Source organism: Brachionichthys hirsutus, chromosome 22 (assembly GCF_040956055.1).
Source record: "Brachionichthys hirsutus isolate HB-005 chromosome 22, CSIRO-AGI_Bhir_v1, whole genome shotgun sequence".
NCBI lineage: Eukaryota > Metazoa > Chordata > Actinopteri > Lophiiformes > Brachionichthyidae > Brachionichthys > Brachionichthys hirsutus.
Genome location: NC_090918.1, coordinates 3,549,550 through 3,571,800, shown reverse-complemented (window position 1 = coordinate 3,571,800; position 22,251 = coordinate 3,549,550). Strand labels below are relative to the sequence as shown.

Genomic DNA, 22,251 nt, shown 5'->3' with positions numbered 1-22,251 from the left:
TTTATTAAAATTATAAATTTTAATTATAAATTATTACTAATCCCATCCCCCCACAGTTTTATTCACATGTGCCACTTCTCTTCTCCTACTTAACGCTGTAGACTTCAAGCAAGTTCATGCGATAATTATAGACAGAAATGTCTATCAACCGGGGTGAACGGAGAGAATAACCACGACGAGTAACGCGGAAACAGAGGGAGAATCGGAGGAACATTTGTGCAAGGAGCTGTAAGGAACCGCTACGGAACCACCACAGTGTGATCAATGACGAGACGGAGAGTGAGGACTGAACACAGGCTGATTCGGTGTCCTCGTCATCCTCATCCCATTGCATCATCTCTTTCCTTCGGATTCTGTGGGTGTAGCTCGGCCCACTTGAGTAGAGAAGAGAGAGTGCAGAGTAACCTGATCAGACTGCGTTCATCTCCTGTCTCCGTTTGTAACGTCTGTTCAGCAAACCAGAGCTTTGGAAACCGAAGCCCTTCGTTTGGGTGAATGCGAATCAAACCAGAGCTTTGGAACCGAAGCATTTCATTTGGGTGAATGCGAATCAAACCAGAGCTTTGGAACCAAGCCTTTCGTTTTGGGTGAATGCGAATCAAACCAGCTTTGGACCGAAGCCTTTCGTTTGGGTGAATGCGAATCAAACCAGAGCTTTGGAACCGAAGCCTTTCGTTGGGTGAATGCGAATCAACCAGAGATTTGGAACCGAAGCATTTCGTTTGGGTGAATGCGAATCAAACCAGAGCTTTGGAACCAAAGCCTTTCATTTGGGTGAATGCGAATCAAACCAGAGCTTTGGAACCAAAGCCTTTCATTTGGGTGAATGCGAATCAACCAGAGCTTTGGAACCAAAGCCTTTCGTTTGGGTGAATGCAAATCAAACCAGAGCTTTGGATCCGAAGCCCTTCGTTTGGGTGAATGCGAATCAAACCAGAGCTTTGGAGCCGAAGCCTTTCGTTTGGGTGAATGCGAATCAACATTTCCACCTGTCGAAATGATCTGGGCTTGTTAGAGAACTTAGATCAGAGTTGTGATCTACTGCTGATCTCTGGTCTGGGTTTGTGGGGCTCATCATCATGCCCCAGCTACCATTTCCTCAAACGTTTCCAGATTCATCACGACCGCTGGCGATCCATTAGACTGCTCGGCACTCTGTGAAGCAACGGTTGTTGATGAAATCAATAAATGTGATTGTCAGTGATCAGAATGCTAAGCTAACCCGACAAGCTGTAGCATGCGTTCCCATTCAACGCGGAGTAAAATTAAATAACGATTTTTCACAAGGCGTCAAATTAAAATCCCCCCCCCCCCCCCCCCCCCCCCCAGTTAAAATGTACGCTAATCCTAAAGGTTCGATCTTGATTCAATCAGGACGAATCGCATTAACCGATAAGATCAGAAGCATAAAAGGAACGGTCCTTTCTGGATTAACTTCACCACTGATAGAAAAAAAAAATCCTGAGACAAAGGAAGAGGCCAGAAATCGATGCCGTGGCTGCGCGGCCTGCCGGCAGCACTGCAGTCGGACCATGTATGGAAGACGGCAGGCGGGGGGAGGGGGGCTGCTTGGTCTCAGGGACGGAGCCCGATAGGGACTGGCAGCCGTCTGAGGGTGAGGGTGAGGCGTGAAATGAAGGGGTTCATCCCGTGAACTGAACACACCGGCTTTAGTCGGTGTGCAGGTCGCCTGAAGAAACAGAACCCACGGGTGCGGGAGGTTCTGTGGTGTAGCGGCAATCACGTCTGCTTTACACGCGGAAGGTCCTGGGTTCGAGCCCCGGTGGAGCCACTGCTTTTTGATCGGTTTCTGGGTTTTCCAAAAATCATTTGCAAATGAAAAGAAAACATCGTTTAAGTAGGCCATGCATACAGATCCAGCCAGACCCCGGACCCAGAACCTCTGGGCCCGAGGTACATCCTGGGTTCTCCTCATGTTCTCTGGTGATAGTATACTATCCGGCTGATGTCATTGATATATGGGATTGGAACAGTTTAGGCTTCTATCAAGGTATGGAGGAGTTTCAGTCAGTTCTACGTCTAAACCAAGATTCTTAATGTTTTTTTCTCTCATACTCTACTTTAAATCTCAGGCGTTTCACTTCTCCCTTCTTTCTGCAGAGGCACCGCAGCCTTTGCCAATCGTGTTTCCTTCGGTTCTGTCCGTTCCACGCTCGGATGGCTGCATTAATATTACTAGAAAGACAATCAGAGATTGCAGACCCCGCCCCCAAAAGACTATGGATCTTGTGAGACAGTAAACAGGGCTTCCGGATCAGAGGGGCCAAACCTGCTCTAGCTGGCTGCTCCGGACCGGAACGTACTACAAGACTCCTTCTGGACTCTTTTTCCCATCATGCCATTCGTGTCCCTCCCTCTTAAAGTGACAGTTTACAGCACAGGCACAATTCCAGATGGAAAAATAATTCTAGAATCTGGATACAGATCCGGATCAACGCCATTCTCGGGGAGGACCGAGCCACGGACAGAACCTTGCTTGTGTAAAAAATTTAGGTTACTAGTTTTCGAGTTATGCGCTCGGGACAGACAAACAAACAAACAAACAGACAGACAGACAAACGGACCCAATTGCAATACCCTCGCTTCCGCTTCGGCGAGGGTAACGAGCATCCCGCCGTGTCTTTGTGTTGGCGTTTGTTCAGTCCTGGCACCATCGTAATTTGATCTCCTCTCTGCTCTCTCCCTGCAGTTCGGCCTACGATGTCGTCTCACGGCAGAAAGTTGCGGTGAAGAAACTGTCCAGGCCTTTTCAATCTCTGATCCACAGCCGCCGCTCGTACCGGGAACTCCGGCTCCTCAAGCACATGAAACACGAGAATGTGAGTGCTCCTGTTTGCAACCCCCCCCCCCCCCCCGAGACAGGAAGACGCCGCTCCCTCCATCTTTCCGCTCTGGTATTGATTCGTCCTGTCTGTCTCCTCATCTGCAGGTAATAGGGCTGCTGGATGTTTTCTCACCTGCTGCTGCCTTAGAGGACTTCAACGAACTGTAAGTTTCACCCCCCCCCCGGCGCTTCCTGAAACATATACAGGCGACCACTTTCGCTTAAAGGGCACTGTTTGTCAGGAAAGAGCATGGCGGTGTTGGGGGGGGGAGTCAACCCTGTGGGAGCACAGGCTGGTAGAAATATCTGACCGTTGCCATGGTTGCATTGCTATGTTCTCCACCTCACTGGAACCCTACTAACGCCGCCTTCCCATCCCCCCATTCTCTTTTCCAGCTACCTGGTGACTAACCTGATGGGCGCAGACCTAAATAACATCGTTAAATTTCAGCGGCTGTCAGACGAGCACGTGCAGTTCTTAATTTACCAGCTTCTCCGTGGCCTCAAGGTAAGGAACGAGTGAAGAATGGACATCTGCGAGAAAAAGCACATTTGCCCCATGAGCCAGTTTCTAATGAACTTAAAACTTTGGGGTAAGGCTACGTTTTTTTTTTTTTTTACCCATTCTTTAGTTTGGCGCTCCTCTGGCCCGTAAAAGCAGGATTTCAATGTTGAATAAGGCTCGATTGAACTAAAGGAGCTAAATATTCCTTTGAGTTTGGCTTTCTTTGGGAATCCTGGCACGGTAACTGTGAACAGCCAGCCGGACCAGCTGCTTGGTCTTCCCAGTTACCACGGGGCAAACAAAGGCAGCCTCCCTTCACACGGGGGCAAAGACGGTGAACTGCATTATTGACCCCTGTCTCCCTTTATGTGTGCTCTCTCCTCCCCCCATCCCCCCCCCCGATCTCACCCCAACAGTACATCCATTCAGCCGGACTGATCCACCGAGTGAGTTCCTACTCTTTCATTTTCTCGTCATTTTGACCTTCAAGATTGAACAAAAACGAATAAAAAATGTTTTTAGGTCTTAGTTAAGATTTGATCATGAATATAAATTGACAGAATTATTATTATCGAAGCGATAGACTTGAAGCCGGATGTGGAGGGACGTGAAAAAGCAAGATGTATCAGAATGTTCTTTAAAAACACAGGCCGGGTAATTTATGCTGTCCTCTAGCCATTCCCATCCCGCTATCTTCAGATGCATTTTCATTCCATTCATTCTTCCTCCCCTCTTTGTCGCCGTCGCTCCCTTTCCCAGGACCTCAAGCCGAGTAATGTGGCAGTAAATGAGGACTGTGAGCTGAGGGTAAGTCTGAAGCCCACAAAGCCTCGCGCGAGTCCAACCGCTGATCGGCGACGTGACTCGTCGTCGTCGTCGTCCTCTCTTAAAGATACTCGACTTTGGGCTGGCCAGGCAGACGGATGACGAGATGACGGGCTACGTGGCGACACGCTGGTACCGGGCGCCGGAGATCATGCTGAACTGGATGCACTACAATCAGAACGGTGAGATGCCACCGATCTGGTGACGTCTCCTCTGTTTGTTTCAGAGACAAGCGCAGTAAATACCAGCCCGGGGGGGGGGGTTAAATGTCTGTTTCTGTTCCAGTTGATATCTGGTCAGTGGGATGCATTATGGGGGAGCTGCTGAAGGGGAAGGTCCTTTTTCCCGGCAGTGACTGTATCCTTCATAAGCATGCCAAGAGCAGCCCCCCCCATTATCAAGCTTCCATTACGTCTGAAGCACCCTGTGGACGCAGGCGGACCTTCCGGTCCTCAGCATGTCCGATGCTCAGTCTCCCTTAACTTCCTTTGTGACAAGATGATAAGATGAGCGAAGTTCGAGGGGAAGACTTCTCGCAAAAGTTACCCCGTCCTTAAGTCCCAATCAGATATCGATCAGCTGAAGAGAATCATGGAGGTGGTCGGAACGCCGTCGCCTGATTTGTTGAAGAAGATCTGCTCTGAGCACGTGAGAAACCCGAATGAATGGAGTGGATGAGGAGGGCGCTGAAGTGACGAGCGAATTCTGCGTGCCTCCCTGTTGACTCGTCGGCACACGGGCGTCGGAGCGACGGATCGCGGGCTCGCTGACGGCACGTTTCTGTCTGCAGGCGCAGAAGTACATCCAGTCTCTGGCCTTCATGCCCCAGCAGGACCTGGAGAAGATCTTCAGGGGAGCAAATCCGCTCGGTGGGTGACGCGCTGCAGATGTGATTATCAACTGAAAAGCGTTAAGAGGCTCCCAGAGCTCAAGTTGCCGTCTCCATTTTGGTCCTTTGGGGGGGGTAAATGTGCGTCTCTCTGCGTCTCTGTTAGCCATCGACCTGCTGAAGCGCATGCTGGTTCTGGACTGCGACGGGAGGATCTCAGCCAGCGAGGCGCTGTCCCACCCGTACTTCTCGCAGTATCACGATCCGGACGACGAGCCAGAGGCCCCGCCTTACGACCAAACCCTGGAGAGTAAAGACCGAACTCTGGAGGAATGGAAAGGTCAGCCTTCCTCCTCTCCGGAGGGGGGGTCGCGGTTTGTGGTTTGTTTAACGCCCCGATCCTGAGGTGACTCCCGGCGGAGCGTTTTATTTTATTTCCTTCACAGACCGAGGTTTTTTATTTTTATTTGCTAAGGCGCTTTGAATAAAATCCTCGCCATCTCTCTATCGGTTCTTCTGACATGTCCTTTTTTCCCCCCCCCCTCATCCTCATAGAGTTGGTGTTTGAAGAAGTTAACGGCCTCAAAGCCTCCGGCGGCAAGACTGACAGCCTTAAGGCGGAGCAGTAATCTCACGCCTGCTCCACCTCAGTCTGAACGTGAAGACCCGGGGGGGGGGGGGGGGGGGGGGGGGGCACACCGGCTGGACACAACTCTGTGCCTTTCAGGACCGGATGGATGGAGTCCTGCTTCTTCTTCTGCTCCCTCCGGCTACAGTCAGAGGGTTCGGATTCGAGCGCGACTCACAGGAAGTGAACCGTGTTTGCAGACGGAAAGAAGCGTGTTGAACGATGAAAAAAGGCACATTAGGATCACCAAAGCAATGGCAGAGTGCCTTCTGACCCCCCCCCCCGCACCCCACACCAAGGTTAGCAGCATTACCCCATCATAACGGTGTATTCCCGCATGCATTGTGTTATCAGAATCATTAACCGCCCCGTTGCTTCTGCCTCGCCGCTGCCAAAGAGTCGGAGGGCAGCGCCACCAGGAAACGGGAGCGCCTTCCAGCCCGTCTCATCCTCGTGATTTACAGATTGTAAAAAAAAAAAATCTAATCAAAAGAGCAAACAAATGAACGGCGTCCTCTCCGGCTTGCAGAGCAGCGAACTCGCCAGGTAATAAACACTGTTTAGCTGCTCCGTCTCTGCTTTGTGTTTACAGTCATTAACATTACGGGCATTTTCTAAACTGTGGTCAGACGGTGTGTAAATGTGACCGACATGTAATAAAACGTTGCACAACTATCGGCTCATCTGGTTGAAGTTTCCTAATCAATCCGGTTGACTTTCCATCCCTCGTGATCCCACAGTTTCCACCAACAACAGCAGATTGTACGTGTTCATTAATGCATCATCCGTTATAGATTGTTGGAAGAAGACACTCGGCTCCGGCATGGGATGAAACGGGAAAACCTTCCTCTGGACGGCTGAACTCCGTTAAGCCCGTGGACGAACTGCTGTTTTCTTCTTGTGTCACTTTCAAAGACGTGCAAATGAAACGGAGGTTCCTCTTCTTTATCCGCTCAAATTTAAATCGCCTTTGAGGAACTCACCCCTGTCATGGTACATAGTGTGCTGTGTGTGTCCTCTGGTGCAACATGTGTGTGTCCTCTGGTGCAAGCTGTGTGTGTCCTCTGGTGCAACGTGTGTGTCCTCTGGTGCACGCTGTGTGTGTCCCCTGGTGCAACATGTGTGTGTGTCCTCTGGTGCACGCTGTGTGTGTCCCCTGGTGCAACGTGTGTGTCCTCTGCATGGTGCACGCTGTGTGTGTCCTCTGGTGCAACATGTGTGTGTCCCCTGGTGCACGCTGTGTGTGTTCCCTGGTGCAACATGTGTGTGTGTCCTCTGGTGCACGCTGTGTGTGTCCCCTGGTGCAACATGTGTGTCCCCTGGTGCAACATGTGTGTGTGTCCTCTGGTGCAACATGTGTGTGTCCCCTGTTGCAACATGTGTGTGTCCCCTGGTGCAACACGTTGCATTTGCAGCCCCTCCTGTGTCAGAGCGACGGCGCTCTGTGCTTATGTGGATATTGATCTCTGTGGTGGACTTGAATATCAACTTGAATGTATCTATACTGTCCGTATCGTATACGCTGTCGTGTGTGAGTCGTCATTTAACAGATCGTCGGCTCTCAGTTTGATTCTAATGATTCGGCAGCAGAATAAACGACGTTATTTCTATTGGCTCTCTGCAGCATGACGTCATTATTGCGTTCAAACATTGGGCAAAGCAAAAAGAACAATGTGGCGATTTTCCTATTGCTTTACCAACATATGCTTTATTCTGAAATGTGATGTCAGGAATGCACCTCCAGGCCGGTTCCGTCCGAAGCCTGGGACAGCTGTGGAGGCCCCAGAGGTTCCTATCTAAAATCTAAAGTTTAGGGGGTTCTTTCTGCTGCAAGTGGCTTTTGTGTCATTCTGGTCAGAGTTGCAGAAACCACGCCCATCCCGCTGAAGGGCACTTTCGGGTAAATAGCCGAGGGGCAGATGTTTTGGGGTAATTATCCCCACATTGTAGACACGCCCACAGACTGCCCCTGGCGACCGGGACTAACAATGTGTGTGTGTGTGTGCGCGCGCGCGCTCCTGTGTCCGCTGGCTGCTCTTACGCACCAGCTGACCTGCGCGTCTCCAGTGGGAAATAAAATCTCCGTTTGCGCACATGAGAGAGACGCAACGGACCGGAGAACCGAGCAGACCCGCATCCCGAGCCGAGCCGAGCCGAGCCGAGCCGAGCCGAGTCGAGCCGAGCCGAGCCGAGCCGAGTCGGTAGGGCATGGCTGTGCGCTGCAGGACGGGGTTCTGCCGGCAGGAGGTCAACAGAACCGTGTGGGAGGTCCCGGAGAGGTACCGGGACCTGAAGCAGGTTGGGACCGGAGCCTACGGAACCGTGTGGTGAGTAAAGAACGTTTTTAAAATCTATCGAGCTGTTTTACTTTTTGCTTTAGGAGTTGCTTCCAACTCTCTCTAAAAACCACACTGAGGCGCTTTCCCTGCGTGTTTAGTGCGCGCAGCAGCAGCGTGCGCGCCCCCACACAGCTGGCTCTGCCGGGCCTCCGGGTGCATTGTCTCCCGTATAAAGGGTCAACAAAGAAAAACACCCCCAGTGGCATTGTCGGGAGAAGCCAGACATCCCGGCAGATTGTCTTCTTTAGTTTTTTTAATTAAAGTAAAAAGTTGAATTTACAGCATCAATATTCTCTTTAGATAACGCAGGCCATGAGAACAGAACATCTGCGGTGCTTTAAGCGTTTTCTTTCTCCCAGGATATATATATATATACATTATTTATTATAGCAGTATACGTAATATTCAGTATACGCTTCCTCGTCTGTGTTTTCCAGCTCAGCGTGGGATCGCCGGAACGGCACGCAAGTGGCCATCAAGAAACTCCATCGGCCCTTCCAGTCGAAGCTTTTTGCCAAAAGAGCCTACAGAGAGCTGCGACTGCTGAAACGCATGAAGCACGAGAACGTAGGAACGTACGACCGTAGGAAAGTAGGAACGTAGGACCGTAGGAACGCAGGAACGTAGGAACGTAGGAACGCAGGACCGTAGGAACGTAGGAACGCAGGAACGTAGGACCGTAGGACCGTAGGACCGTAGGAACGTACGACCGTAGGAACGTAGGAACGCAGGAACGTAGGAACGCAGGACCGTAGGAACGTAGGACCGTAGGAACGCAGGACCGTAGGAACGTAGGACCGTAGGAACGCAGGACCGATTTTTGCCGATACACGGCTTCTCTCAGATTAACCTGTGTCGTGCTTAGTACCCTCGCCGAAGGGGAGGCGAGGGTACTGCAATTGGGTCTGTTTGTCTGTTTGTCTGTCCGCGTGTATAACTCAAAAAGTAGTGACCCAATCGACTTGAAATTTTTACACAAGCAAGGTTCTGTCCGTGGCTCGGTCCTCCCCGAGAATGGCGCTGATCCGGATCTGGATTCTAGAAGTTTTTAAAGGATTCTTTAACATTGCGAGACAGGGCACTTTTTGACATTTTTCTTAATTTCTTCAAAACGCATGGCGGTATGGATCTGAAAACAAATCACACAAAAGTACTCCTTAAAGGTCTATGACCATGACTAATTTCGGCCGGATCCGGATCACAATCCGGATCCGAGAGCTAATTTTCGTTCTAACATCGGCATTTTTCAGGAGTCCATCCTGACCTCAATCTTGGAGCTAGAGACTTCACATTTGGTGTGCACACTCATAGTTCATTCTAGTTTCATATATGTTACAGTTGTAGTTCTATCTTTTCCCGTTCCGGAGCAGCAAGCTAGCGCAGGTTAAGCCCCTGTCATCCGGAAGCCCTGTTTACTGTCACAAGATTGAATAGTCTATTGGAGGCGACGGTCTGCAATCTCTGATTGTCTCTTATTTCCATTTGCGCTGCTCGCAGGCCAAAAACTACATCAGAAGTCTGCCAAAAGTGCCAAAAAAAGATCTGCGCTCTGTTTTCCCCGGAGCGAATTCAACCGGTACGTATGGGCGTCTTCCTCCGGTTCAACGACGGTGCGCCGAACTGTTGCGCTGATCTTTGACGTGTCAATCTGCAACGCCCAGGAGTGCGTGTCCTGGAGAAGATGCTGCTCCTGGACCCGGAGGAGAGGGCGAGCGCCGCCGAGGCTCTCCGGCTGCCCTTCTTCAGTGAGTTCAGAGACGCGGAGGAGGAGACGGAAGCTTTGCCTTATGATCAGACCATGGACAGCATGGACCTGCCGCTGGACCAGTGGAAGCGTAAGGGAGGCGGCCTCCGATTTAAGGCTGCTTTTACAGCAGGCCCACAGATATGTGCGATGTGAACAAAGTGGCATTTTCTGCCTGTGATTCTCACTCTCTCTGTGTGTATATATATTGTTTCTTAAGAGAGAGGATTTAGTTTGTTATGATTTGTGCCTTAAGCCGTGGGCCTTCTCACGATTTTATTATGCTCGCATAATGACAATAAAGTATCTTGAATCTTGAATCTTACAGTTCCTGCTCTTTGCCAGTAGAGGCCACTAGATCGCACTCGATGCTCCCCTTTAAAACTGGAGGTGCTGTTTTCTGTGGGTCCAGCGGGAAGGACGAGCCGCCGGCTGTAAAGGCAGAGGACAGGAATGTTCAGGAATGACACGTCGTCTCTGTTGTCTCTACTCTAATATGTACTGTTAGAGTGTAATTTTGTGTCATTTTGGTTGGGGGTGTGCCGCAGGATTTTGTAAATGTAAAAAATGTGCCGCGGCTCAAAAAAGGTTGGGAAACACTGCGCTAGACTAACACTTTTATTTTGAAACTTTCAGCGGAAGTTCCATCATTGTGATTGTGACTTCCGCTATTTAACGCCGGGCATTAGTGACGTCAGAAGTGCGTCTTGCACCGGACCGCACGGCCAGGTTTGGCATTTTCTAGCGTCGAAAGCGCTTAAAATGAGATAAGAGGAGTTAAAGGAGACCAAACGAATCCGAAGGCTTTGAAAAGGTAAAATGAATTTCCCGATTTATGACATTTTAACCGATTCACGCGCAATATAATATGCTAACGGTAGCTAGGCGCAGCTAGCTCGAGCAGCTTTTGTGTTTTCTCCAAATCCCTTTTTTCTGTTTTGTTCTCACGCCGATCCTAAATACCGCTCGTTTTCTGTGAGTGTCCCTTTGTTTCATGTCACATAAAAAAGACCGATGTGAGAAAGTAATAAGGCCAAAAGAAAAAAAAGGAACTCCTGTTCGTCAAATGACGATGAATTAACTTGTAGGAATGTTTATGGGATTCTGAGCCGCGAGAGAAATTAGACACCCTCAGGTGAGCTCTTTTGTTGAGCTGCACCCAGGTGTGGCTGGGGGGGGTAATGAGATGCAGTTTAGCATCTAACCGGAAGTGCAATTACGAGACAAATATTCAGGTTAAAAAGATTTTACACTTGTTACGTACACAGATTTGGTGTTAGGAAGATTCTACAATAATAATATACGGTGTCTTAATCCTCCTCCTCTGTTCAGAGATGGTTTCTCCAGAAATGGCTTCTTTAACTCCTCTTTAAGCCTGCGTGCGTGTGCGTTCGTGTGCGTGCGTGTGCGTGTGTGTGTGTGTGTGTGTGTGTGTGCGTGCGTGGAGCAAATGGCACAAACAACTTTCAGGTGACTTCAACCTTCCTCGGCTGGAGGCCCGGAACTCTTTTTGTTGTTGTTTTTGTCATTAGATGTTATTCTGTCTCTCTCACAGTCCTCAAAAATGCCGAGTCGACCTCTGACCCTGAAGGACGGCGATGGCAGGCGGCAGGGCTTGGGGGCGGCGACGGCGACGCCGCATCCGGCTCGGCCTTCGGCTGACGACGAGGCCGATGGCGGCGCGTCTGAAACGGGTTCGTTTTGATGGATGGAAAGTCCGTTTGAGAACTTCTGTTTCCACGCAGACCAGCTGAGCGAGGGAACTCGCTGCCTTTTTGTCGTCCTTCAGGAGTTTTGTCTCCGCCTGTGTCTCCTTGGAGTGTCTCCTCCGCAGCTTCCTCTCCTCCTCGCTCTATTGTCTACTCCCCTCTCCTCTCCTGTAGCCGTGCCCCCATGCTGCGGTTCTCGGCAGTTGCCATGGACGCGATATTTGAGTCGGCGAGGGGCGTAACTTGTTTGGGTCCCCTGAGGCCATTGAAGGACTGGACAGCCCCGCCTGGCCTGAACAACGACCACTGGTTGGTTGGCTCTAATATTAACCCTTATTAATATTCATGAGTATTAGTACGTCATAATACTGCACTTAGAGCATTAACTATAACTTTCCTTTCTCCTTGCAGCTATGTGCGTGCGCCTACACCCAGGTGAATACAAATATACCCTATTTTAATGTCTTATTTCTTTGTGCGTCATTTTTAATTGGTGTGCGGTTCGTGCATTTTAAGTAATTTATATCTCTGACGGCCCAGCTTCTCCCACCCGGTGACTTCAGAAGCAGCGGTCCAATCGCAGCTCCCGTTGCCTACGCCTCCCCCGGCGACGGTCTCTTCCTTCGCCGTCATCTTCAGCCGATGGACTATCTGCTCTGCTTTCCACGAGCCAATCGACAGCAGGCCCAGAGTTTCTCAGCACAAATGGAGAGGTGGATATTTTTTTTGTTGTTTCCTATTTTTTATTGTCAAGTCATTTTTACTCATAGTTTCCACTGATTGGATCTCTGCGTCCGTTTTATGTCAGCGAGCCAAACGCGTCTCACGGATTCGAATCCGGCGGGCATCACCGCGTGAAACGTTGCTCACGCCAATGGGACTGCCAAAGGTCAAAAGGTAGGTCGCGTGGGTGTGGAGGAAATGAACACAGTCATTTACAAACACATTGACCATATTCCAAAATCATCAGTAAACATTTTTTCAGGTGAAAGAAGAAAGAGTTCAGTCTGGAGGAGATTTATACGAACAAGAACTACAATTCCCCCTCAACCAACGGTAACCTTTAAAATGAATAATGCAAATCTCGCTGAATCTCCAGTCTTCTACCATGTTTTGTTTTTCACCCCACAGGAGTCTTGAAACAATATTTGAGGAGCCACGGGAGAAGAATGGAGCGCTGCTCCTGATTGGACGGCAGAAAAGACGGAGGGTTCTCCTTTTTCCTGACTTTACTCAGCCCCGGAAAAGGAAGAGACTGCAAGGTGGGTTGGGAAATGTATTGAGAGCATGATAAAGCGACGGTAGTCTCCTTCCTTTGTGTTATTTTGTATTTTATTTCTAACTACGCAGTTGTATTCATTATTACTACATAGAGGTAGCACTTCTCTTTTCATCATCTTGTTCTTCACACTTCTTTTTTCAGAATGTTTGTCGACTTCAGGGGCGGGACTTCCTGTTACCACGGTCCCCAGGAAGCGGAAAGCATCTCTCCGTCAGTGCAATGGCAGCGTCCCTCGTGGGGACGAGTCAGACGTGGATGCGATGCTGGTGGAGCGACTCAGGCTTGGATGTGTGATCTGTGACATCACATCCTGTCAGCGAGCCAAAGGCCAAATGAACACATGGGGTTTTTTTTGCAGTGTATTTGCTGTTTTATTTTTTACAGTGTTAGATGTGAAACGTGAACCAGATGGATAGAAATATAAATGTACATTTTCTTCGTATTGCTGATCTGATCTGCTCGGAAGAAAAGCCCATAACTGGCAGCTTATATTTTCAAGAGGTTTGTTAACATCAATACTCTATTAGTACTGGGGCAGTACTGAATGAGTACTACGGCAGTATTGTGTGAGTACTGGAGATCTAAAATATTTGGGCCTTTTTAAAATGTAATATATTTCAGCTGGCAAAATGTCTATATTTGGATTAATGCAATTTGTGTCTGCAGTTAGGTTTGTTGTTGATTATTTGTGGACATGGGATTAAAGTATGTATATTTACATTCAGATTGTCTGTGATGTCATCATTGGTGTTGAGAATTTGTTAATGACTGGTTATCAGCCGGTCGAGTTTACGCTGGCCTCACAGCCGGATGGTACTGGGTTCAGATCGCGTCTGCGTCGGGGTTCTCCTGTTTCCGCCCACCTCCAAAAACATGCAATTTAGGGGAATCGATTACTCCGAATTGTCCGTAGCGTATGAGTGCGTGCGTCGGTGTGCGCACGGGGGTGGGGGAATAGTTGGTAGCAATGTTGAAAAGTTGAAAATGCCCCGGCTTCAAATCCCACCACGGGAATGGGATAGAGAGGGGGTAGCAGGGTAGGCCCAGGGCCGCCTGGGCGGGGCGAAGTGGACCGGTCCAGTTCACCCCGCCCAGGCAAGGCCCCAGGCCTACCCTGCTACCCCCGCTCTACCCCACTCCCACAGCGGGACTCGAACCCAGGGCCTCCGACACGGCGGTTGGTAGCAATACCAACCACCCCCCAGTGCGGGGTAGGAAACTCGAGGCATTAACAAAGTCATACTTGTCGGATAATGAGGTGCTATTTCAGACCACAGCGTGTTGCACTGGAGCTGTGCTTTTTCCTTATGCAACGTCGTACTGCATTCTCGGTGGTGCAGTGGGTAGCACGCTTGACTCCCGGCCAGAAGGTCCTGGGTTCGAGACCAAGGCGTGCAGCATGTAGTTTTTTTTTTTACAAGAATTTGAGGTTTGTTGTTTGGTCCTCGGCAGCTGTGTTGGATCAGTCGTTCTTCGCCTCTGCACTTTGTGATGATGCTGGAGAGACACTGATTTTGGGTGTGAGAGTTATTATTGCGTGTGGATTTTGGTTCATGGGTTAATGTGGCTTCCAGTGTGTGTGTCTCTGGTTCAGCTTTTCCCAACTGGTGCGCCGCGAGAGATCGTCAGGTGTGCCGTGAGAAATTTTCAAAAAAAAAATATATATATATATATATTTTTTTTTATAATATCACGTAATTAACATTGTCGGGTGTCCGCGCTGTAATAAAGTGTGTGTGCCGCCCGTAGATCGCTCTTCAGACTTTGAAGTGAACGACAAGAGCTGGTTTCCGTCATTGTGAGCCAAAAAAAAAAAAAAAAAAGTCTGTTAAAGTCTAACGTGATTGGTCAAGATGTGTGTGTGGGCGTGTGCGTGCCCACAACGAGCAGGGGGTGGGGGGTGTTTACACAACGGGTTCTAAAATTTGATAGACGGGCCGGGCGAGGAACAGATGAATGGAGTGTTTGTGTGAGCTAATATAAATGATGTGTAAAAGCCATTACATGAAAGGATTTGGCATTTTACAGGTAGCATTACAGGGAAAAGGTCAAATGAAATAGGTTTAATTATAATACAATTTTATTTAATGATATAATTTGGACAAGTTTGGCGGGCCGGATTAAATAGCCCAACGGGCCACATATGGCCCGCGGGCCTGGGTTTGCCCATGCCTGGTCTAGCCCCATATGCCCAACGCCACATATATATATGTTTTTTTCACCGTGGACCAGCATTCCAAGAGCTTGAATTTTGATAGTTTATTCTGATAATGGGATACATTTCAAAAACGCAGGGCGAGGTCACATTCTGTAGCGCTCCAAGGTCAAAATGACAAGAATGAAAAGATGCAAGCAGCTGATTGAGATTTCTGCCCGGTCACCAGAAGTCAGGTTTGATGTTGAGTTAAAGATACTTCATAGTTCTGGTATTTATTTCATGTATTTCAGGTATTTTAAACTACTTGAAATGATGAATTTAATTAACTTCCAGGAAGCCCAGGGACCTGAAACTGGAGGAATGATGGTATCTCTGATTTACAGCGATACCATGCAACCTTTTCCTGATGTTTTTAGGGGCGCGTTCCATTTCGTGGTGACCTTTTCTTTCGTCCAGAATCCTCCTTTAGACAGAAGCTCAAGGTAAGGGGGGGCCGTGCTGATCCGTAAATCCTCCAGCCTCATCCTGCAGAGGAGACTCTCCATGGACTCCAATAAATCCGAGCTCTCAGTGTGATACCGTTTCAGACCAACATGGGTCACTGTATGAACGCGGCTCTGCAATCGATTCAAAGCAATGGCTTTTCTATTAGAGTGACAAAGAGGGCAGGCTGGTTCTCTCTCTCTCTCTCTGCTCTGCCTGCTGATGTTGACCGACTGGTTTCCTGCTGGCTGAACACTCGAGAGTTTCACGGCACAATGGATAACGCCTGCGTCTCTAAATGGGATGGAGCCAACCTCCTTCTGCTCTGGCTGCTGTTTCTAGCAGGTAAATACAAGAATGGTCCTTTTTCATTAAACACCGATCACAGTTTATTATAGTGTACTTATTATAGTGTACTTATTACAGCAGTAAGTTACTTTGTGTTTCTTATCCATTACACTGGCTGCTTCATTTGGATCAGCACCAGGACTTAATGAATCCTTTGAAGGTGTATTTTTGCCGATACACGGCTTCTCTCAGATTAACCTGTGTCGTGCTTATTACCCTCGCCGAAGGGGAGGCGAGGGTACTGCAATTGGGTTTGTTTGTCTGTTTGTCTGTCCGCGTGCATAACTCAAAAAGTAGTCACCCAATCGACTTGAAATTTTTACACAAGCAAGGTTCTGTCCGTGGCTCTGGATTCTAGAAGTTTTTAAAGGATTCTTTAACATTGCGAGACAGGGCACTTTTTGACATTTTTCTTAATTTCTTCAAAACGCATGGCGGTATGGATCTGAAAACAAATCACACAAAAGTACTCCTTAAAGGTCTATGACCATGACTAATTTCGGCCGGATCCGGATCACAATCCGGATCCGAGAGCTAATTTTCGTTCTAACATCGGCATTTTTCAGGAGTCCATCCTGACCTCAATTTTGGAGCTAGAGACTTCACATTTGGTGTGCACACTCATAGTTCATTCTAGTTTCATATATGTTACAGTTGTAGTTCTATCTTTTCCCGTTCCGGAGCAGCAAGCTAGCGCAGGTTAAGCCCCTGTCATCCGGAAGCCCTGTTTACTGTCACAAGATTGAATAGTCTATTGGAGGCGAGGGTCTGCAATCTCTGATTGTCTCTTATTTCCATTTGCGCTGCTCGCAGGCCAAAAACTACATCAGAAGTCTGCCAAAAGTGCCAAAAAAAGATCTGCGCTCTGTTTTCCCCGGAGCGAATTCAACCGGTACGTATGGGCGTCTTCCTCCGGTTCAACGACGGTGCGCCGAACTGTTGCGCTGATCTTTGACGTGTCAATGTGCAACGCCCAGGAGTGCGTGTCCTGGAGAAGATGCTGCTCCTGGACCCGGAGGAGAGGGCGAGCGCCGCCGAGGCTCTCCGGCTGCCCTTCTTCAGTGAGTTCAGAGACGCGGAAGCTTTGCCTTATGATCAGACCATGGACAGCATGGACCCGCCGCTGGACCAGTGGAAGCGTAAGGGAGGCGGCCTCCGATTTAAGGCTGCTTTTACAGCAGGCCCACAGATATGTGCGATGTGAACAAAGCGGCATTTTCTCGAGTTACAGTTCCTGCTCTTTGCCAGTAGAGGCCACTAGATCGCACTCGATGCTCCCCTTTAAAACTGGAGGTGCTGTTTTCTGTGGGTCCAGCGGGAAGGACGAGCCGCCGGCTGTAAAGGCAGAGGACAGGAATGTTCAGGAATGACACGTCGTCTCTGTTGTCTCTACGGCTAGACTAACACTTTTATTTTGAAACTTTCAGCGGAAGTTCCATCATTGTGATTGTGACTTCCGCTATTTAACGCCGGGCATTAGTGACGTCAGAAGTGCGTCTTGCACCGGACCGCACGGCCGGGTTTGGCATTTTCTAGCGTCGGAAGCGCTTAAAATGAGATAAGAGGAGTTAAAGGAGACCAAACGAATCCGAAGGCTTTGAAAAGGTAAAATGAATTTCCCGATTTATGACATTTTAACCGATTCACGCGCAATATAATATGCTAACGGTAGCTAGGCGCAGCTAGCTCGAGCAGCCTTTGTATTTTCTCCAAATCCCTTTTTTCTGTTTTGTTCTCACGCCGATCCTAAATACCGCTCGTTTTCTGTGAGTGTCCCTTTGTTTCATGTCACATAAAAAAAGACCGGTGTGAGAAAGTAATAAGGCCAAAAAAAAAAAAAGGAACTCCTGTTCGTCAAATGGCGATGAATTAACTCGTAGGAATGTTTATGGGATTCTGAGCCGCGAGAGAAATTAGACACCCTCAGGTGAGCTCTTTTGTTGAGCTGCACCCAGGTGTGGCTGGGGGGGGGGGTAATGAGATGCAGTTTAGCATCTAACCGGAAGTGCAATTACGAGACGAATATTCAGGTTAAAAAGATTTTACGCTTGTTACGTACACAGATTTGGTGTTAGGAAGATTCTACAATAATAATATACGGTGTCTTAATCCTCCTCCTCTGTTCAGAGATGGTTTCTCCAGAAATGGCTTCTTTAACTCCTCTTTGAGCGTGCGTGTGCGTGTGTGTGTGTGTGTGTGTGTGTGCGCGCGTGCGCGGAGCAAATGGCGCAAACAACTTTCAGGTGACTTCAACCTTCCTCGGCTGGAGGCCCGGAACTCTTTTTGTTGTTGTTTTTGTCATTGGATGTTATTCTGTCTCTCTCACAGTCCTCAAAAATGCCGAGTCGACCTCTGACCCTGAAGGACGGCGACGACGCCGCATCCAGCTCCTTACCTTCCGTTCTTCCTCCTGCTCCTCGGTCTTGCCCCGCCTCCTCTCAGCTCACCGCTCGGAGGTGCGCCGCCTCCTGCGAGGAGCGCTGGCTTCCCTCGGTCATCGTCTGGACTCTCTGGAGGGGAGCGTCGGAGCGAAGGAGAGGAAGAGGAGGACCAGGCAAAGAGAAGAGAAAGGAGGATCAGGCTGTTCTCCCGGTGAGATCGCCGTTGCCTCCATTATCGCCGGGGACTCGCCCGCGCCTCCACGCCGTTCTCACGGATTCGAATCCGGCGGGCATCACCGCGTGAAACGTTGCTCACGCCAATGGGACTGCCAAAGGTCAAAAGGTAGGTCGCGTGGGTGTGGAGGAAATGAACACAGTCATTTACAAACACATTGACCATATTCCAAAATCATCGGTAAACATTTTTTCAGGTGAAAGAAGAAAGAGTTCAGTCTGCAGGAGATTTATACGAACAAGAACTACAATTCCCCCTCAACCAGCAGGTAATGGTAACCTTTAAAATGAATAATGCAAATCTCGCTGAATCTCCAGTCTTCTACCGTGTTTTGTTTTTCACCCCACAGGAGTCTTGAGACAATATTTGAGGAGCCACGGGAGAAGAATGGAGCGCTGCTCCTGATTGGACGGCAGAAAAGACGGAGGGTTCTCCTTTTTCCTGACTTTACTCAGCCCCGGAAAAGGAAGAGACTGCAAGGTGGGTTGGGAAATGTATTGAGAGCATGATAAAGCGACGGTAGTCTCCTTCCTTTGTGTTATTTTGTATTTTATTTCTAACTACGCAGTTGTATTCATTATTACTGCATAGAGGTAGCACTTCTCTTTTCATCATCTTGTTCTTCACACTTCTTTTTTCAGAATGTTTGTCGACTTCAGGGGCGGGACTTCCTGTTACCATGGTCCCCAGGAAGCGGAAAGCATCTCTCCGTCAGTGCAGTGGCAGCGTCCCTCGTGGGGACGAGTCGGACGTGGATGCGATGCTGGTGGAGCGACTCAGGCTTGGATGTGTGATCTGTGACATCACATCCTGTCAGCAAACCAAAGGCCAAATGAACACATGGGGTTTTTTTGCAGTGTATTTGCTGTTTTATTTTTTACAGTGTTAGATGTGAAACGTGAACCAGATGGATAGAAATATAAATGTACATTTTCTTCGTATTGCTGATCTGATCTGCTCGGAAGAAAAGCCCATAACGGGCAGCTTATATTTTCAAGAGGTTTGTTAACATCAATACTCTATTGATGTACATTCAGTACTGCCCCAGTACTAATAGAGTACTACGGCAGTATTGTGTGAGTACTGGAGATCTAAAATATTTGGGCCTTTTTAAAATGTAATATATTTCAGCTGGCAAAATGTCTATATTTGGATCAATGCAATTTGTGTCTGCAGTTAGGTTTGTTGTTGATTATTTGTGGACATGAGATTAAAGTATGTATATTTACATTCAGATTGTCTGTGATGTCATCATTGGTGTTGAGAATTTGTTAACGACTGGTTATCAGCTGGTCGAGTTTACGCTGGCCTCACAGCCAGATGGTACTGGGTTCAAATCGCGTCTGCGTCGGGGTTCTCCTGTTTCCGCCCACCTCCAAAAACATGCGATTCAGGGGAATCGATTACTCCGAATTGTCCGTAGTGTATGAGTGCGTGCGTCGGTGTGTGCACGGGGGTGGGGGAATAGTTGGTAGCAATGTTGAAAAGTTGAAAGTACCCCGGCTTCAAATCCCACCACGGGAATGGGATAGAGAGGGGGTAGCAGGGTGGGCCCAGGGCCGCCTGGGCAGGGTGAAGTGGACCGGTCCAGTTCACCCCGCCCAGGCAAGGCCCCAGGCCTACCCTGCTACCCCCACTCTACCCCACTCCCACAGCGGGACTCGAACCCGGGGCCTCCGACACGGTGGCTGGTAGCAATACCAACCACCCCCCAGTGCGGGGTAGGAAACTCGAGGCATTAACAAAGTCATACTTGTCGGATAATGAGGTGCTATTTCAGACCACAGCGTGTTGCACTGGAGCTGTGCTTTTTCCTTATGTGACATCGTACTGCATTCTCGGTGGTGCAGTGGGTAGCACGCTTGACTCCCAGCCAGAAGGTCCTGGGTTCGAGACCGAGGCGTGCGGCACGCAGTTTTTTTTTTTACAAGAATTTGAGGTTTGTTGTTTGGTCCTCGGCAGCTGTGTTGGATCAGTCGTTCTTCGCCTCTGCACTTTGTGATGATGCTGGAGAGACACTGATTTCTGGTGTGAGAGTTATTATTGCGTGTGGATTTTGGTTCATGGGTTAATGTGGCTTCCAGTGTGTGTGTCTCTGGTTCAGCTTTTCCCAACTGGTGCGCCGCGAGAGATCGTCAGGTGTGCCGTGAGAAATTTTCCAAAAAAATATATATATATATATTTTATTTTTTATAATATCACGTAATTAACATTGTCGGGTGTCCGCGCTGTAATAAAGTGTGTGTGCCGCCCGTAGATCGCTCTTCAGACTTTGAAGTGAACGACAAGAGCTGGTTTCCGTCATTGTGAGCCAAAAAAAAAAAAAGTCTGTTAAAGTCTAACGTGATTGGTCGAGATGTGTGTGTGGGCGTGTGCGTGTCCACAACGAGCAGGGGGTGGGGGGTGTTTACACAACGGGTTCTAAAATTTGATAGACGGGCCGGGCGAGGAACAGATGAATGGAGTGTTTGTGTGAGCTAATATAAATGATGTGTAAAAGCCATTACATGAAAGGATTTGGCATTTTACAGGTAGCATTACAGGGAAAAGGTCAAATGAAATAGGTCTAATTATAATACAATTTTATTTAATGATATAATTTGGACAAGTTTGGCGGGCCGGATTAAATAGCCCAGCGGGCCACATATGGCCCGCGGGCCTGGGTTTGCCCATACCTGGTCTAGCCCCATATGCCCAACGCCACATATATATATGTTTTTCCAAGAGCATTCCAAGAGCTTGAATTTTGATAGTTTATTCTGATAATGGGATACATTTCAAAAACGCAGGGCGAGGACACATTCTGTAGCGCTCCAAGGTCAAAATGACAAGAATGAAAAGATGCAAGCAGCTGATTGAGATTTCTGCCCGGTCACCAGAAGTCAGGTTTGATGTTGAGTTAAAGATACTTCATAGTTCTGGTATTTATTTCATGTATTTCATGTATTTTAAACTACTTGAAATGATGAATTTAATTAACTTCCAGGAAGCCCAGGGACCTGAAACTGGAGGAATGATGGTATCTCTGATTTACAGCGATACCATGCAACCTTTTCCTGATGTTTTTAGGGGCGCGTTCCATTTCGTAGTGACCTTTTCTTTCGTCCAGAATCCTCCTTTAGACAGAAGCTCAAGGTAAGGGGGGCCGTGCTGATCCGTAAATCCTCCAGCCTCATCCTGCAGAGGAGACTCTCCATGGACTCCAATAAATCCAATAAATCCGAGCTCTCAGTGTGATACCGTTTCAGACCAACATGGGTCACTGTATGAACGCGGCTCTGCAATCGATTCAAAGCAATGGCTTTTCTATTAGAGTGACAAAGAGGGCAGGCTGGTTCTCTCTCTCTCTCTCTGCTCTGCCTGCTGATGTTGACCGACTGGTTTCCTGCTGGCTGAACACTCGAGAGTTTCACGGCACAATGGATAACGCCTGCGTCTCTAAATGGGATGGAGCCAACCTCCTTCTGCTCTGGCTGCTGTTTCTAGCAGGTAAATACAAGAATGGTCCTTTTTCATTAAACACCGATCACAGTTTATTATAGTGTACTTATTACAGCAGTAAGTTACTTTGTGTTTCTTATCCATTACACTTCAGACATGAATATAATTTTTATTAGTTACTTTGCAGATTTCTTATGGCAAAATATCAACTTTTAAAATATGACTCTCTTCTTTCATAGACCCCCAGCTGGGGAAAATGTCATGTCTGTAGCAACTTTAGAAACATATTTACCAAGAAAAATGGTGACGTGTTCAATATTTATTCTACCCACTGCGTGCATACACACACACACACACACACACACACATATATATTTATAATCATCACTTGGCAGAAATCTTTATCAGAAATGATTATAAATAGCAAATAATGATGGTTTTAATACTTTTTTTAAATTCTGTTTTTAGTCTTAATGTGCCATTTTTATTTTGCTGTTTT

At 48.3% G+C, this 22,251-nt stretch overlaps 3 protein-coding genes, 1 long non-coding RNA gene and 1 other non-coding gene across 5 annotated transcripts in view; 4 read left to right on the top strand and 1 right to left on the bottom strand.

Moving 5' to 3' along the window:
- The window catches only part of LOC137910900 (mitogen-activated protein kinase 11-like), a 31,360-nt gene that overhangs the window by 7,528 nt on the left and 1,581 nt on the right, over window positions 1–22,251 (bottom strand). The window lies entirely within an intron of this gene.
- On the top strand, window positions 1,720–1,792 carry trnav-uac (transfer RNA valine (anticodon UAC)). The gene has a single exon. It is a non-coding gene; the product is annotated as a tRNA-Val (tRNA).
- Window positions 2,742–5,679, top strand: LOC137910901 (mitogen-activated protein kinase 11-like). The gene is made up of 11 exons (XM_068755323.1): window positions 2,742–2,840; window positions 2,951–3,009; window positions 3,242–3,353; window positions 3,767–3,796; window positions 4,110–4,157; window positions 4,243–4,357; window positions 4,461–4,532; window positions 4,744–4,823; window positions 4,966–5,044; window positions 5,171–5,344; window positions 5,560–5,679. The coding sequence occupies exons 1-11, from the start codon at window positions 2,826–2,828 to the stop codon at window positions 5,631–5,633; spliced, it is 858 nt and encodes a 285-aa protein (XP_068611424.1). The 5' UTR covers window positions 2,742–2,825; the 3' UTR covers window positions 5,634–5,679.
- On the top strand, window positions 7,754–9,871 carry LOC137910799 (mitogen-activated protein kinase 12-like). Its single transcript, XM_068755208.1, has 4 exons — window positions 7,754–7,959; window positions 8,409–8,562; window positions 9,469–9,547; window positions 9,633–9,871. Exons 1-4 carry the CDS (start codon window positions 7,841–7,843, stop codon window positions 9,869–9,871), a joined length of 591 nt encoding a protein of 196 aa, XP_068611309.1. The 5' UTR covers window positions 7,754–7,840.
- LOC137910999 (uncharacterized) lies at window positions 12,231–13,401 on the top strand. The gene is made up of 4 exons (XR_011106088.1): window positions 12,231–12,321; window positions 12,410–12,480; window positions 12,556–12,686; window positions 12,848–13,401. It is a non-coding gene; the product is annotated as an uncharacterized lncRNA (long non-coding RNA).